The sequence below is a fragment of the Gigantopelta aegis genome, chromosome 6 (genome assembly GCF_016097555.1).
Source record: "Gigantopelta aegis isolate Gae_Host chromosome 6, Gae_host_genome, whole genome shotgun sequence".
In the NCBI taxonomy this organism is placed as follows: domain Eukaryota; kingdom Metazoa; phylum Mollusca; class Gastropoda; order Neomphalida; family Peltospiridae; genus Gigantopelta; species Gigantopelta aegis.
In genome coordinates, this window is record NC_054704.1 from 73673652 (window position 1) to 73687847 (window position 14196).

Sequence of the window (14196 nt, forward strand, 5' to 3'; positions counted from 1 at the left end):
ATTTCATTAAGTTTCAGTTTGGTAATTTCAAACTTCGTAAGCATGAGTGAGTATAAAATACAAACCAAACTGGACTCTTGGTTTGACAATTACATAATACAATACAATACAATACAATACAATACACAACAATAACTTTATTTCCATGTTCATGTATGTATAATAAAAACATAGTCTGGTTGACCAGCAAAAATAAAGTACATAAAATATTAAACGCTAACATCAAAAAACTAAACTACAACTCTTGTCTAATAAAGTACATGTAGTGTAACAGGTTCTATTGTCTTTTGTCTGTTCTTCGATATTTGGTTAATTAAAATAAATAAATATTATTAAGTGGCAGGGGGTCTAGTTAGAAGACTAGTTCGTGCTGTGTCCAAATCTGAGCAGAGTTGTACGACTGTAATGAGTTGTGTTTTAGGGCAGTTGATGATATAATAACATTTTTCGTCTTTATTTAGTGTTTGGAATATTGGGAATTCTTGTGCGAGTGTAATAAAATATTTTCTTCTGTTCGTTTCTAGCTGTTTGCAGTCCACGAAAAAATGTGCCTCATCTTCCACTGCCGCTTTGCAAAGCTTGCAGAGTCGGTCTTTTCTGAGAATATTGTGATACCTGCCTCTTTCGATTTCGAGGCGGTGTGCACATATTCTAAGTTTAGTTACATGTCTTCTCAGGTTACAATTATTTAATGTTTCGAGGTATAGGGCAAGTTGATATGGTCGTACTATGTGTTTATAATATAACAGTTTTTCGGAGTCTTTTAATTTTTGTTTAAAGTATTGCCTGTAGTTGTGTTGTAGTTTTTCAGTTACTAGTTTGTTGAGAGTTTTCTTGTTCTTTGGTGTAGTGCCAATAGCTGTTATGTCGATGCAGTTTTTCTTAAGCATGTTTGCTGTGTAGTTGTGAAAGCTGTTTTTGTTATTGTTATCGGGTAGCTTGCTGTATTGAGCTGCATCAAGTAGAAGTGTGCGTTCTTGAGGTAGATTTTGTAGATGTGCCCAGTAGCTTATAATTTTCTGATTTATTTCATTTATTAGTGGGTATCTGCCTAGTTCACTTTTACATGCAATATTGGTTGTGTTTCTTCCTACCTGTAAGTTGAATTTGCAAAATTTTATATGTACGTTTTCGAATGGTTCCGATTCTAAAATGTCTAGTAGTTTATTAGGGTCATGTATTTTCATCTTATTATTTAGTTCAATGCCCCAGATTTCACAGTTATAGAGAAGGATCGGTTTGATTAGGGTGTCGAATAGTTTGTTATATATCTGGGGAGGTGGAGGTGATCCAGAAAAGGATTTTTGGAGTCTGAATAGGGTTTTAAGTCCTTTAGTTGCAAGATCTGTTTTGGTTGTACTTAAGTTTCCATTGGTGTTAATGGTACAGCTCAAATAGATATATGTGTGTGTCTGTTCGATTTGCTCCATGCCGTACTGAAATGCTACATGTCTTGGTTTTCCTTTCTGTATAACCATGGAATTTGTCTTTTTCAAGTTGACTGATAAGTGCCATTGTTGGCTATATGTGTGGAGTTCGTCTAACGCTTTTTGTAGACCTTGTTGAGTTTCTGATACAAGTACTAGGTCATTTGCCCATAATAAATGCGACACTCTTTCATTTAGTAGGTGGGGCGAGTGGCAGTCGCTGGAGAATGTCATATCGGCTAAATATATGTTAAACATAGTGGGACTTAAATTATCTCCCTGTTTCACTCCTACTGTAGATGGGAACATGTCAGTTATTTGATTGTTAATTTTGACGGCTAGTTTAGTTTTGCTGTACATGGCTTTTAAGATCTGAAAGAATTTCCCGCCAATACCCAGTCTAAGTAATTTAAGGAGTAAGTCGGTTCCCCAAACAGTGTCGAATGCTTTGTGGAAATCAATGAAACAGAGATAAAGCTTGCTTTTTTTTTGTTCAATGTATTTGTTAATCAGCGTTTTTATGATAAAAATGTTGTCTGTAGTTCTTCTATTCTCTCTAAAGCCAGCTTGGTTGTCTGCTATTAGGTTTTCTGATTCAATGTGACGTGTTAATCATTTATTTAATATGGAGGAGAATATTTTCCCTAAACAGCTTGTAATGGTAATTCCCCTATAGTTGTTTGGGTCTTGTTTAGATCCCTTTTTGTGTATTGGTGTGATATAACCAACTGTCCAAGAGGACGGTAGTATCCCATTCTGTAATACTGTCTTGAATAATTTTGCTATGGGTGATATGATGATTTCATTTCCATATTTTAACATTTCGTTTGTAACTTGGTCTAAGCCACATGCCTTGTTGTTTTTCAGTGATTGTAGGGCTGTTTTAATCTCTTTGATCGTGATACTTTGGTCTAGTACATTGTTATTAGTTTGGGTGGATTCCGTTATCAAAAGTTCATCGAGCAATCTAGCATCAGATTCTATATTCATGGTTGTATGTTGGGTAGGTTCAGCATTTATATCTCTAAAATGTTCATGCATTTTCTTTGCCATATTTTCTGGCAGGTTGATACTTTTGCTGGTTCTTTCTGTTAGGTTATTTATTATTTTCCAATAGGCCTGTGGGTTATTGTTGTGTAGGTTTTGGAGTTTGTCATACAACATGTTTTTTTTAGATTGTTTGTGTGCTTTCTTTGCTTTCTTTAGTTTTTTTTTATATTGGATGTATTTTCCCCTAATTCTAGTGTTATTAGGTTCCTTAGATAGTGATTTAACAATTTCGGTAAATTTACTCTTGAGGTTTTGGATGTCTATTGGCATTTTTTTTAATTTTTAGCTTTCTTGTTTTGTTATTGCAGATGCGAGTTTTGGGACATGATCTAGATACTGCTCCAATGAGTTTGTTGTTGAACTTGTTTACTGCTGTTTCTATATTTGTGTAGGAGGTATTGATGGAGTCATTCATAAAAGTTTGTATTTTGTATTGTGCTTCATCACCTAGGAGACTGTTTATATATGCCATCTTGTTTTTTTCAGACAGTTGATATTTTGTATGTATTGGATGAAGTGGAATAGTGTCACTACTGGTATGGGTTATGTTACATTTCAGTATGACAGATAAGGAGCAGTGGATAGATTCTTCTGTTAAGTAAGAGATGTAAAGACCGACTACATGTTTCATAGTTCTGTCATTGGTTAGAACATAGTCAACTGCGCTGTTTCCCTGGTAGTTGAAGCATGTGAGTTTTCCTAGATAGTCCCCAGGTGTTCGTCCGTTGAGTATTCTGACACCACTTGTTTTACATAGTTCAATTAACTTTTTGCCATGATTATTGTAAGTTATGTCCTGCGAGTGTCGTTATCGGTATATGCTATCGGAAATGTAATCAGATGGAAAAGGTATGTGATTTGTGGGATCATGTTCTATGTAGTCTACTATAGGTAGGCGAGTATCCCCAGTCCTAGCGTTAAAATCACCCATATCAAGACCGAGCCCTTTTCGCTGAATGTTGACAGTTCATTTTCGAGTGTTTGGAATTGGTCCTGAAAATATGGGGAGTCTGCTGGTGGTATATATAGACAACATATATACAGATCACGTGACCACCCAAAGTATGTTTTTGAAAGTCTGAGCCAAAGGCTGTATGCGCTGCTTGTTTGGACTGTGTGTACCTGTTTATGATATTTTGTTTTGTAGTAGATGGCTATGCCACCCGATCCCCTGCCACTTTGAGTTCTTGAGTCCTTTATGGCAAGCTTTGTTGTGTTTGAGTAACCTTCAATATTGCTTTCTGTATATTCCTTATCTCGTATATGGGTTTCTTGAACTGCGATAAAATCATGTTTTGTAAATAATTCTCTAATTTCAGATATGTCTTCTTCTTTTTTTAAGTCCATCTATATTCCATGACATAAATGATAGCATGCTGTTTTGGTTCATACTTAAAATAAGAAATATTGATTTAGTTGTCCCGGGAATCATACACTTATTCATACACGAAGATTACAGTAAGAGTGTGTGAGAAATATATATATATATATATATATATATATATATATATATATATATATATATATATATATATATATATATATATATATATATATATACATGTATATATTATTATTAATTTAAAAAAAAAAGATAATTGTTCATTTAGATGTGTTAAGTTGAGTTTGGTTTATAGAAGACTAAGGTTTTGTTCTATTTTGTTCCTCCATGATGTAGATGTCTGTTAATACATATTAATGGAACTATGAAATATAGGTTATACATTGTTAAGTAACTATACTATGCTAGTATTCGCTAGTATACTAAGAGAAAATGTACTCCAATAAATATTTCCATAAACATGTCTATTACTAGTGTTAGCTAGTACATAATAATGGGACTATAAAATACATATGCATTGTCGGGTACAGGGCCAGCTCTGGGTTAACACAAAGTTTCGCCAAATTATCAATTAAACTTCAAAAATGACAGAAAGCCAGTTATTTTTGATAAAATTATTTCGCCAACTTAAAATAAGATTTGCCAGTTGTTTTTAAAATTCGCAATTGGCGAATTTGGCAACTGCCAGAGCTAGTCCTGTGTGTATCTATATATGTACTCAGATAAACATGTCTTTAGACATACATAAAAATGGCTCTATATATATGCTCTATATACCAGGTTTGTATCTATTATGTACTGTCATGAACCTGTATGATCAAACACAACTACTTCTAAACTTTTTTCTGTTCATACACACTATGGTACATAATATTCAAGCACCAGCGGTACTATGAAATGCATATAGGTTGTCATATAGATATATACTGAGAAAATCTGTATTCAGATACACTATTTATCTCCCGTACACATCTCATACACACGTTACTACCATATGTATATAGTGCATACCTGATATACATGTAACAATGGCTGGTGCGACTCTTTCTTGTCACATATATTCATGCTATTACCACAACATACATGTTGGCACAGAATATTTGGAACAAATTATATATATATACACATATATCTACGTACACATATCCCCCCACCCCAAACACACACCCTTTCGAACATACATCCACCCATACATACATATACATACACATTCATACATATATATATATATATATATATATATATATATATATATATATATATATATATATATATATATATATATATATATATATACACACACACACATATACCTATATAATATACACACACACACACACACACACACACACACACACATACACACACATCTACATACCCATACATACACACACATACATACATATATACCCATACATGTACTCACGTATAATATGTACACCCACATGTGTACGTTCATGCATACACACATCCATGCACACACACAAAATATCTTCATCCACAATTACACACATATTTTAGAATTCTAGATTAACCAAATTATAATTTATTTTCGCTGGATGGAACTAGGGCGTGCGGCTTTAAGAGAGTTAGAAAGACATTTGCACAGTTCCTAAACATATTTTAACAACTGTCTAAATGTCCGTCTAGCTCTCTTACCTAGAGTACTCGGTCTAAACCACTGTATATATACACTGTTGTGGTGGCATGTTTGTTTGTTTTGTTTAACGATACCGCTAGAGCACACTGTTCAATCATCGGCTATTGGATGTCAAACATTTGGTAATTTTGACAAATTGTCTTACATAGGAAACCCGCAACATTTTTCAATTATTAGCCAGGTATCTTTTATATGCATGCACCATCCCACAGACAGGACAGCACCAATAACGTTGAGAGCGCCTGGACGAGGCATACTTTTTTTTTCTTCTTTTTTTTTCGGGTTTTTCGTCTTGTTTTTGCAGAAAAACGTCCGCTAAACTGATTTGTGCACCTCACGTTGGACCAAGTGGCAACGCCGCTGACTAATCAAATAGACAGAAACATTAGGTAAAAATTAGACCCAACCCCGGAAATAAATAGTACAGAGCTAAAAAAATTCAGAATAGTTTCAGAATATTATTAACAACAACATACCAAAAGTCCCCAAGTTTCACAGGCAGACAACAGGCGTAAATGTATAATTATCATCCCGTAACCTGATTACGTTAGTAACCCGTTTTCGTCATCAATCTTTGTGAGCACGTACTTATACCGCACGGACATTTGTAACATCGTATATTTAAAAAACATTTTTTTTTTGGATAAGCTTTAAAGTTTTAATTCGTATAAAGATTAAGACTAAAAATATATTTGTAAGGCTGTCCGTTTTGGTTGTTTCTCATGTTGAAATAGTTTTAATTAATTACTAAAACGTTTCTTTTTCTTTCTTTTTTTCATATTTCGAAGAAGTATATAATGTGTATGGATAAGGATACTTTACTACACATTTTATAAATAATCTACAACAGATAGGTGATATGAGACAGACAGAACCAAGGCCGACTTCAGCTTGTAATCAGCAGGTGACACATTCACACACGTGTATATATTACCAGTCTCATAAATGTCCCCAAAGAAACAAATCCAGTAAAATAATAGAAAATTTCTGATTATTGATGTTCACGTGTTAAGTATATAACCTGTCTAAAATGGCTGCACAATGGGAACCTCTAGATTTCAACATTTCCGAGGCGTGGTGAGGGGAAGATGCCCCCGGACCCTCTAGTGTTTTGCGCCTTCCATGCTCGTTCGTTCCAAGAATTCGTCTGCCCCCCACCCCAACAAAAAATCCTAGCTACGGCCCTGAAGTGTTTAGTTAATAAAATACACCGTACTTTTTATTTTACGAAGAAAATTGTGACTTTTAAAAATGCTTTTTCAAAATTTAAAATCGCTCCTCGTGTAACAGCTGTTTAGCACATTAACAGACATTCAGATATTGCGATGTTTTGTGTGCTCTCATAATACAAAATAAACATAATCAACTACCAAATAAGGTCCAATAATATAAACTGTGCATAGTACTATATATATATATATATATATATATATATATATATATATATATATATATATATATATATATATATATATATATATATATGGATTGTACAAATCTGTCAATCTTTAGTCACGTGAAAGGAAATTGCAAAATAGTACCGAGCTGATTTTTTCCCAGGTTAGAAAGAAAAAAAAAAAAGTTTTATTTAACGACGCACTCAGCACATTTTGTTTACGATTATATGACATCAGATATATGGTTATGGACCACACATATATTGTGAGAGGAAACCCGCTGTCGCCACTTCAAGGGCTACTCTTTTCGATTAGTAGCAACGGATATTTTATATGCACCACATACAAAGTAGTACATACCACGGCCTTTAATATACCAGTTGTCGTGCACTGGCTGGAACGAGAAATAGCCCAATGGGCCCACCGACGGGGATCGATGCCACTCCGACCGCGCAGCGAGAGAGCGCTTTACCACTGGGCTACGTCCCTCCCTCGCCCCCCCCCCCCATGTTAGATTCAGAACATCATTAGCAATAACAACATATCAAAAGTCCCCAAATTTTCCTTTTGTGCTAAAATCACAAGGAAGGAAGTAGATATTGGGGGGAGGGTAGGTGCTAACTGAAAAATAAATGTACTGAAATGCAGTTTCCTGCATTCATCTCTGCCTAAAGATTTGCTACCAGAATTATTGGGTTCAACCTGCTCCGTCGTGCCTGTAATGACGACGTTCATTCTCGGTTGCATGGTACCAAAGAAGAGAGTTCCGTGTCAAAGTTTAATATTTACGGGGTAAAAACAGCTGTAGCTGTGATTGGTAGTAATATGTGACATTGACTATTTGTGCAAATAAATAAATAAATACAGGTTTATTTGTTATATAGTTATTATGCAATATACACCAGAGGTTGAAACTAATGCAGGGTACCCCCAAAAATGGAACTTCCATTTTCAGCAAAAATGACGGTTGCTACTAAAACCATTAAATGGTATGTTACCACCCCGTCTCCAACATACACTTTCTTCCAGGTGTGAGGTGCCACATTTTGTATTGGTGTACCTGGGTGTGTTGATACGCTGCATATATCAGTTGTATTAGTAAACGTTACCATTATCGGCAATAGAAATTGATTTGGTCTATTAGAATCTATATCGATAGCGGAAATGTGATCGAACATGTTAGGCCGTTGTGGAATGGCAACAGTGTTTGTGTAGTCGTGTTCAGCTTGAAACCGGAATTTCCGGATTTATAAATGGTCTATTTTTAGCCGTCAGTAGGTATTTCACAACTGAATAGTCATAGACCAAGTCTTGTCACCTCACGGGTTCTATATCTCATACCGGTTAAAACTGAATGGTCACAGACCAAGTCGTGTCACCGGCGAGTAAAGTCCTCTACACAAGTTCACGGGTTCTAGATCTCACACAAGTTTGGTGTCGGTTCCAGTGACCGCTTCTATTCACCGTTAGCCAGGTTGGTATTCCATTGTGTGTGTGTACTAATGTGTGTGCATGGGCGGATCCAGGAAATATTTTTAGGGGGGGGGGGACCAAAAAAGAAGGGCACATTGACTCGTCAAAAGGGCACGTTACTACAAGTTTTGATATTTACAATTAATATGAATTCCTACAGTTCTACGTCATAATATACTAGCAATAATGAAGTAAATTGGCGTCACTCGCGTTAGAACCTCAATGGGGCCCCATTGAGACTCAATAACACAGACACATATCTGCAAGCTTGCGCATGTACACGAAAATCTTGATTTCATTTATCTACAATATAATTATTGTTTACTTAAAAAAAAAAAAATTCTACAAACAAAAAGGGCACTTGGACATTTTGAGGGCACTTGAACAATTTTTGGGGGGGGACGCGTCCCCCTTGTCCCCCCCCCCCCTTGGATCCGCCCATGGTGTGTGTGTGTGTACTAATGTGTGTGTGTGTGTGTATGTGTGTGTGTGTGTGTGTGTGTGTGTGTGTGTACTAGTGTGTGTGTGTATGTACCAGCGTGTGTGTGTGTAGATGAACGACATACAAGCCAAGCTGTCATATGTATGTTGTTGTATGAGCGGGAGTGCTATACCGAATTTATGAAACGAGTTTGGGAATTATTTTATTCCCATAGCGAGTTTCATAAATTTCGTATGGCACTCCTGCGAATGTTATAATTTATTTATTATGAACAAACATTGATTTTGAGCAAACGTTAAATATGATTGTAATGTAGTCCGAAGGGACGTAGAAAGTGTGCGCTCTGCACTACGTGGGAAGTGTGCGCCCTGCCCTACGTGGGATGATATCAGTTTTAGAAACTGTAACGGTGGAAAGATTGCTGCTATCGCGATTCGTGACACGACAGATGAGTTCAGCCAGACCGAGCAGAAAAATATCCGCTAGACTGGTTTATGCGCTTCACGGTAAACCAAATATGGCCACGTCGTGGACCAATCAAATAGTTCGCGAACGTTAGCGAAACGTTTACTGTCTGAACTAAGGACGGCCTTAAGTCCCTAAGTTCAGCCATCGAACGTTTCGCTAATGTCTATGACTATTCCGTTGTGAAAGCGCATCAACCAGTTAGCGGACGTTTCCCCGCTCAGTCCGGCTGAACGAACCCGTGGTTTCAAGGTATTGTTATGACCTGTGACCCAGGCTATAAAGATAGCGTGGTGTCTTGGTTAAAGGGACACACCCTAGTTACGTTTATTTGTTAACCATTACGGCGTTGTTTTTCGCTATTAAACCCCATTTTTCACAAATAAAATTGCACTTTACTTACATTTTATTATTTAGAATACACATTTCCATTCACCTGAAGTGCTTTTTGGTAATCCTGATGTTTGTAAAACCACGAAATGCATTTTTTGCATTTTTTCACAAGACGTGTTGTCGAGAAAAAACCGTTAAGCAAGCGAGGTCCAATCTATTTTTAGAGGGGATATTTCCATTTCAATTTCACAGACGTTGGTATATCACGTAACCGTTATCATTTTGGTTCGGTTTGTTTTCTCGTGCACGGTTCGCGCAATCAACATCCGATTTGTTGTTGTTCATTTGTGAGATTTTTCTTCACAGTTCGTGAACATTTTCAGTAACAATAAAGTTCAGACAAGTAAGTGTCTCAATACAAAACGTTACAAACCCTTAAAACCAATAATTTTGCTGAGTCTTACGATATCTGGAGAGGGGATACAACCAGGACAGAACAGTTGGAACATGTCGAGGAGAGGTGAAACGAACGCACCCCAAGTCTGTGAAATTTGTCGTGATGTAGGCATTGTTGTGCTTCGAGCGACATCTACCGGTGACATCAGAATACTAACTTTCAAAATTATTTCAAGCAATTGGGACATGGGGATTCCCATGGTATTTATCGATATAAAACCCGCTTTTTCACTCCATTTGATAAAAACGTGATCTAAGTGTGTTACAGGTTTGTAGATTAACCAAATTATAATTTATTTTCGCTGGATGGAACTGGGGTGTGCGGCTTTAATATGTAACTTTAATCGTAGAAATATTTTATTAGTCGGAAACATTTTACAATGGAGCAAACTCAGGAATGTCCCTTTAGGCTGGCTGTGTGTGTGTGTGTGTGTGTGTGTGTGTGTGTGTGTGTGTGTGTGTTGTTTTTTGGTTATGTTATGTGTGTGTGTTTGTATGTATTATGTGTGTGTGCGTGTGCGTGTGTGTGTGTTATTTGTGTGTATCTGTGTATATATGCGCGCGTGTTTGCATGTGTGTGTGTGTGTGTGTGTGTGTGTAAAAGTTGAGTGTGTGGGAGGGGGGTCGACTGAATCGGATTGAACTCAAATGAAGTCGCTCGGGCAATAGAAGAATCTGACACCCGTTTCATAAAAGTCAGTATGACACACAGTCTCGTATAATAATCACTATATATATATATATATATATATATATATATATATATATATATATATATATATATATGCTTACTAGATTGCATATAATAGTGATAATTTCCTTTTCTTTCAAACTGCGTTGGTTCTGTGTTTCTAGATGGGAAGGTCTACTTAACCAAACGTATTGCAGATTTATTTAAGGTAATAACACTCCTTTGCAGTAATAAAGGCTATCACTAATTACTATCCATTACCATTTTAGAGGTTACAGGTTATTTGTCGGAGAACGTTTTAATTTCCTTGAGCAATACCGGTATGTGCTATCCTGTCAGTGGGATGGTGCATATTATAAAAAATTCCTTGCTACTAATGGAAAAATGTAGCGGGTTTCCTCTCTGAAACTATGTAAAAAATACCAAATATTTGACATCCAATAGCCGATGATTAATAAATCATGTGCTTAAAGAATAGACCAATTAACCAGGGAAAGAGTCATTTATCATTTCAGTATGTAGGTTTTTGAACTATGCCACTGTACATCATACATCGTTGGACTAACAATTATTTCGTTGGGTTTTTGTGTGTTTTGTTTTTGTTGCCAGTTTGACACTGGTGGTTTATTTTGTGTAGTTGGTCAGAGAAGTGTGATGGAATCATTTCGATTCGATCCAGAATTAGTTTTACAATTTTTACGTAATACTGACTTTTGTCATTTTGTGTAGACAAATGCCTATTTTTGGATTACTGGAATGGATATTATTACAAGCAAAAAAAAATCTGTTTCATCATTTCGCGAAAATCAACAGACCGGTACACTGTTTCATTGGACACTTCTTAAGACAACACTTTCATCATAACAGTCCTTGTTACGTCGTTTTTGTTTTCCTTCTTGTAGAACAACGACCACAGATGAGTTGTGGAGACCCTGTCCTGACGTTTGGCATCATAGCAGACGTTCAGTACGCCGACGAAGACAACGGCAGGAACTTCCTCAAGACGAGAACTCGCTACTACAGAAACTCTCTGAACATCCTCCACAACGCCGTCAACCACTGGCGTCAGGTGAAGCCAAGAGTGGACTTCATCCTTCAACTCGGAGACCACATTGACGGCATCTGCAAACGCAAGGGCAGTGACGTAGGCCTCCGGACTGCCCTCGGTCCGCTCATCAGCTTCGGGAAGCCAGTCTATCATGTGATAGGAAACCACGAACTCTACAACTTCTCGCGGGAACAGTTTATTGGCACCGAGCTGTTCAGTGCTGGAAGGGAGGAATGCGACTCGCCAGCAGTAGGTTGCCTGTATTACTCTTTCCAGCCTCACCCAGCCGTAAGAGTCGTGGCGCTAGACTGCTACGATGTCAGTCTTATAGGCAATCCCAAAGACAGCGATAAGTACAGAGAGGCGATGGAGATAATTCGAGAAAAAAATACCAACGAGGATCTGGCTTCTCCGCTTGGACTTCCAGAGGAAAATATGCGCTTTGTGACGTGGAATGGAGGATTGTCGTCCAGACAGTTGAGCTGGCTGCAGACTGAAGTACAAGAAGCCGAAAAGCTACGTCAGAATGTTATAGTCTTTGGTAGGTAGTCCTTTTTGTTATTTGTCATTTAGTTTTGTGTTTTTATCAACTCAAAGTTTAGACCCGCTATACAAGGTACCATAGTTCTCAGATATGTGTATGTTGACGACTGTATGTGGGTTAAAGATTAGTTGGAGGAGTCACTGTACAGTAGTGGACTTAAGCTTCCCCACTGATTGTTTAAAACTAATTGTTGTTGAAGTCTGGTACTGAGATGCCAATATAGATCTCACCAGCTTTAACTGCGACGTCTTAATCACCACGCCACCGAGACAAATGTGATAAGTACACGTAGTTTAGTTTAACCCCCCCCCCCCCCCCACCAAATAACAACAACAAACAGTAAAACAAACTCAGCTATTATTAACTGACAGCTGCTGTGTGATTTTGTTTTTATCTGACTAGTCTCTTTCACCTTTCCCAATTAGGGTAGTAGAGTTAGGGTATAATAGTGCATCTGATACTAACATGCCACTTTGCATACAGGACCAACCTGGCAGTGCCCCTATTGGCCACGTGACGTCACAATTCAAAATGACCACCAGTTCACTACTCCTCACTCTGTTTGTATCAATTTAAACGTAGAAGCTTTAACATAATATTAACTCCAATGACAAATGTTAGACAACAGTATTAATGTTTATGTGTTGTTATATATTAAATGTGCAATTGGCTATGTGCATGCTTTGTTTCCCAGGTCATCTTCCTCTATTCCAACCAACGTCCGACTGCGTGAATCTCTGCTGGAACGCGGAAGACGTGGTCGACGTTCTCCACCAGCACAGCTGTGTCGTCTGCTATCTATGTGGTCACAACCACGACGGCGGGGACGCCGTGGATGGCGAGGGTATACTGCATGTGACGATGCCAGGCGTCGTTGAGAGAGGTCCCGGGGAGGACGCTTTCGCCACCGCTAGTCTACATCGTGAAAGGCTGGACATAGCGGGGCAAGGAGCAGCGGGGTCGTTCAGCGTCAACTTGCGTTATCCCATATCATAAACTGGTGACTGCTAGTCTACATCGTGACAGGCTGGACATATTGGGACAAGGAGCAGCGGGGTCGTTCAGCGTCAACTTGCGTTATCACATATCGTAAACTGGTGACTGCTAGTCTACATCGTGACAGGCTGGACATATTGGGACAAGGAGCAGCGGGGTCGTTCAGCGTCAACTTGCGTTATCCCATATCGTAAACTGGCGACTGCTAGTCTAGATTGTGACATGCTGGACATATTGGGACAAGGAGCAGCGGGGTCGTTCAGCGTCAACTTGCGTTATCCCATATCGTAAACTGGCGACTGCTAATTTGTGTAGATGCTCTAAGATCAAGCGCGCTAATCAAATATATTTTATAACTAATAATCCACAGCATTACATTTTTGGACATTGCGTTTCTAAAAGGTCCATTTCCCCTATTTTGAGTAATGTAAAAATTGTCCCATTAAAATAAATAGAGGATTCGTCATGAATTTGCTTTAATATTGAAAATATCAACCTCGACAAATACCGATTAACATAGACTCGGTTGATATTTTCCAAATTAAATTTCTGAAGTCTCCTCACAGGTAATATGACGTCACGCACTTCAACTAAATCTCATCAAAATGTTACGCTCAAGTATACAAATCTTGTTGGCTGTAAACAAATAACCCATTGACAGCAAAACATTATTAACCGAGTTAATAATGGTAACTATCAAATGGGTTTATGGCATGGATATTATGGGTAAGTCACTGGTTATGCCTGAGACTGGACTTGAGATAGACTTGGAATAGACGTGGCCGGACCTCTAGTAGGATATGGGCACGTTAATAGAGTTCAGGTCCAGGTCTAAGGTCTCACTACACAGATCACTTCCGGGTGAGAGTTTA

The 14196-nt window shown here is 37.7% G+C and overlaps 1 protein-coding gene across 1 annotated transcript; it reads left to right on the plus strand.

Moving 5' to 3' along the window:
- The first annotated feature begins 8123 nt into the window (after positions 1 to 8123).
- Positions 8124 to 13785, plus strand: LOC121375974 (manganese-dependent ADP-ribose/CDP-alcohol diphosphatase-like). Its single transcript, XM_041503718.1, has 3 exons — positions 8124 to 8350; positions 11639 to 12325; positions 13023 to 13785. The coding sequence occupies exons 2-3, from the start codon at positions 11653 to 11655 to the stop codon at positions 13322 to 13324; spliced, it is 975 nt and encodes a 324-aa protein (XP_041359652.1). The 5' UTR covers positions 8124 to 8350; positions 11639 to 11652; the 3' UTR covers positions 13325 to 13785.
- Positions 13786 to 14196: the final 411 nt, after the last annotated feature.

Bases quoted from the DNA above. Each gene is read 5' to 3' on its own strand.
- LOC121375974 (XM_041503718.1), top strand. From the start codon at position 11,653: ATGAGTTGTGGAGACCCTGTCCTGACGTTTGGCATCATAGCAGACGTT. The intron at 12,326-13,022 runs GTAGGTAGTCCT...TTTGTTTCCCAG, and splicing joins TCAGAATGTTATAGTCTTTG to GTCATCTTCCTCTATTCCAA.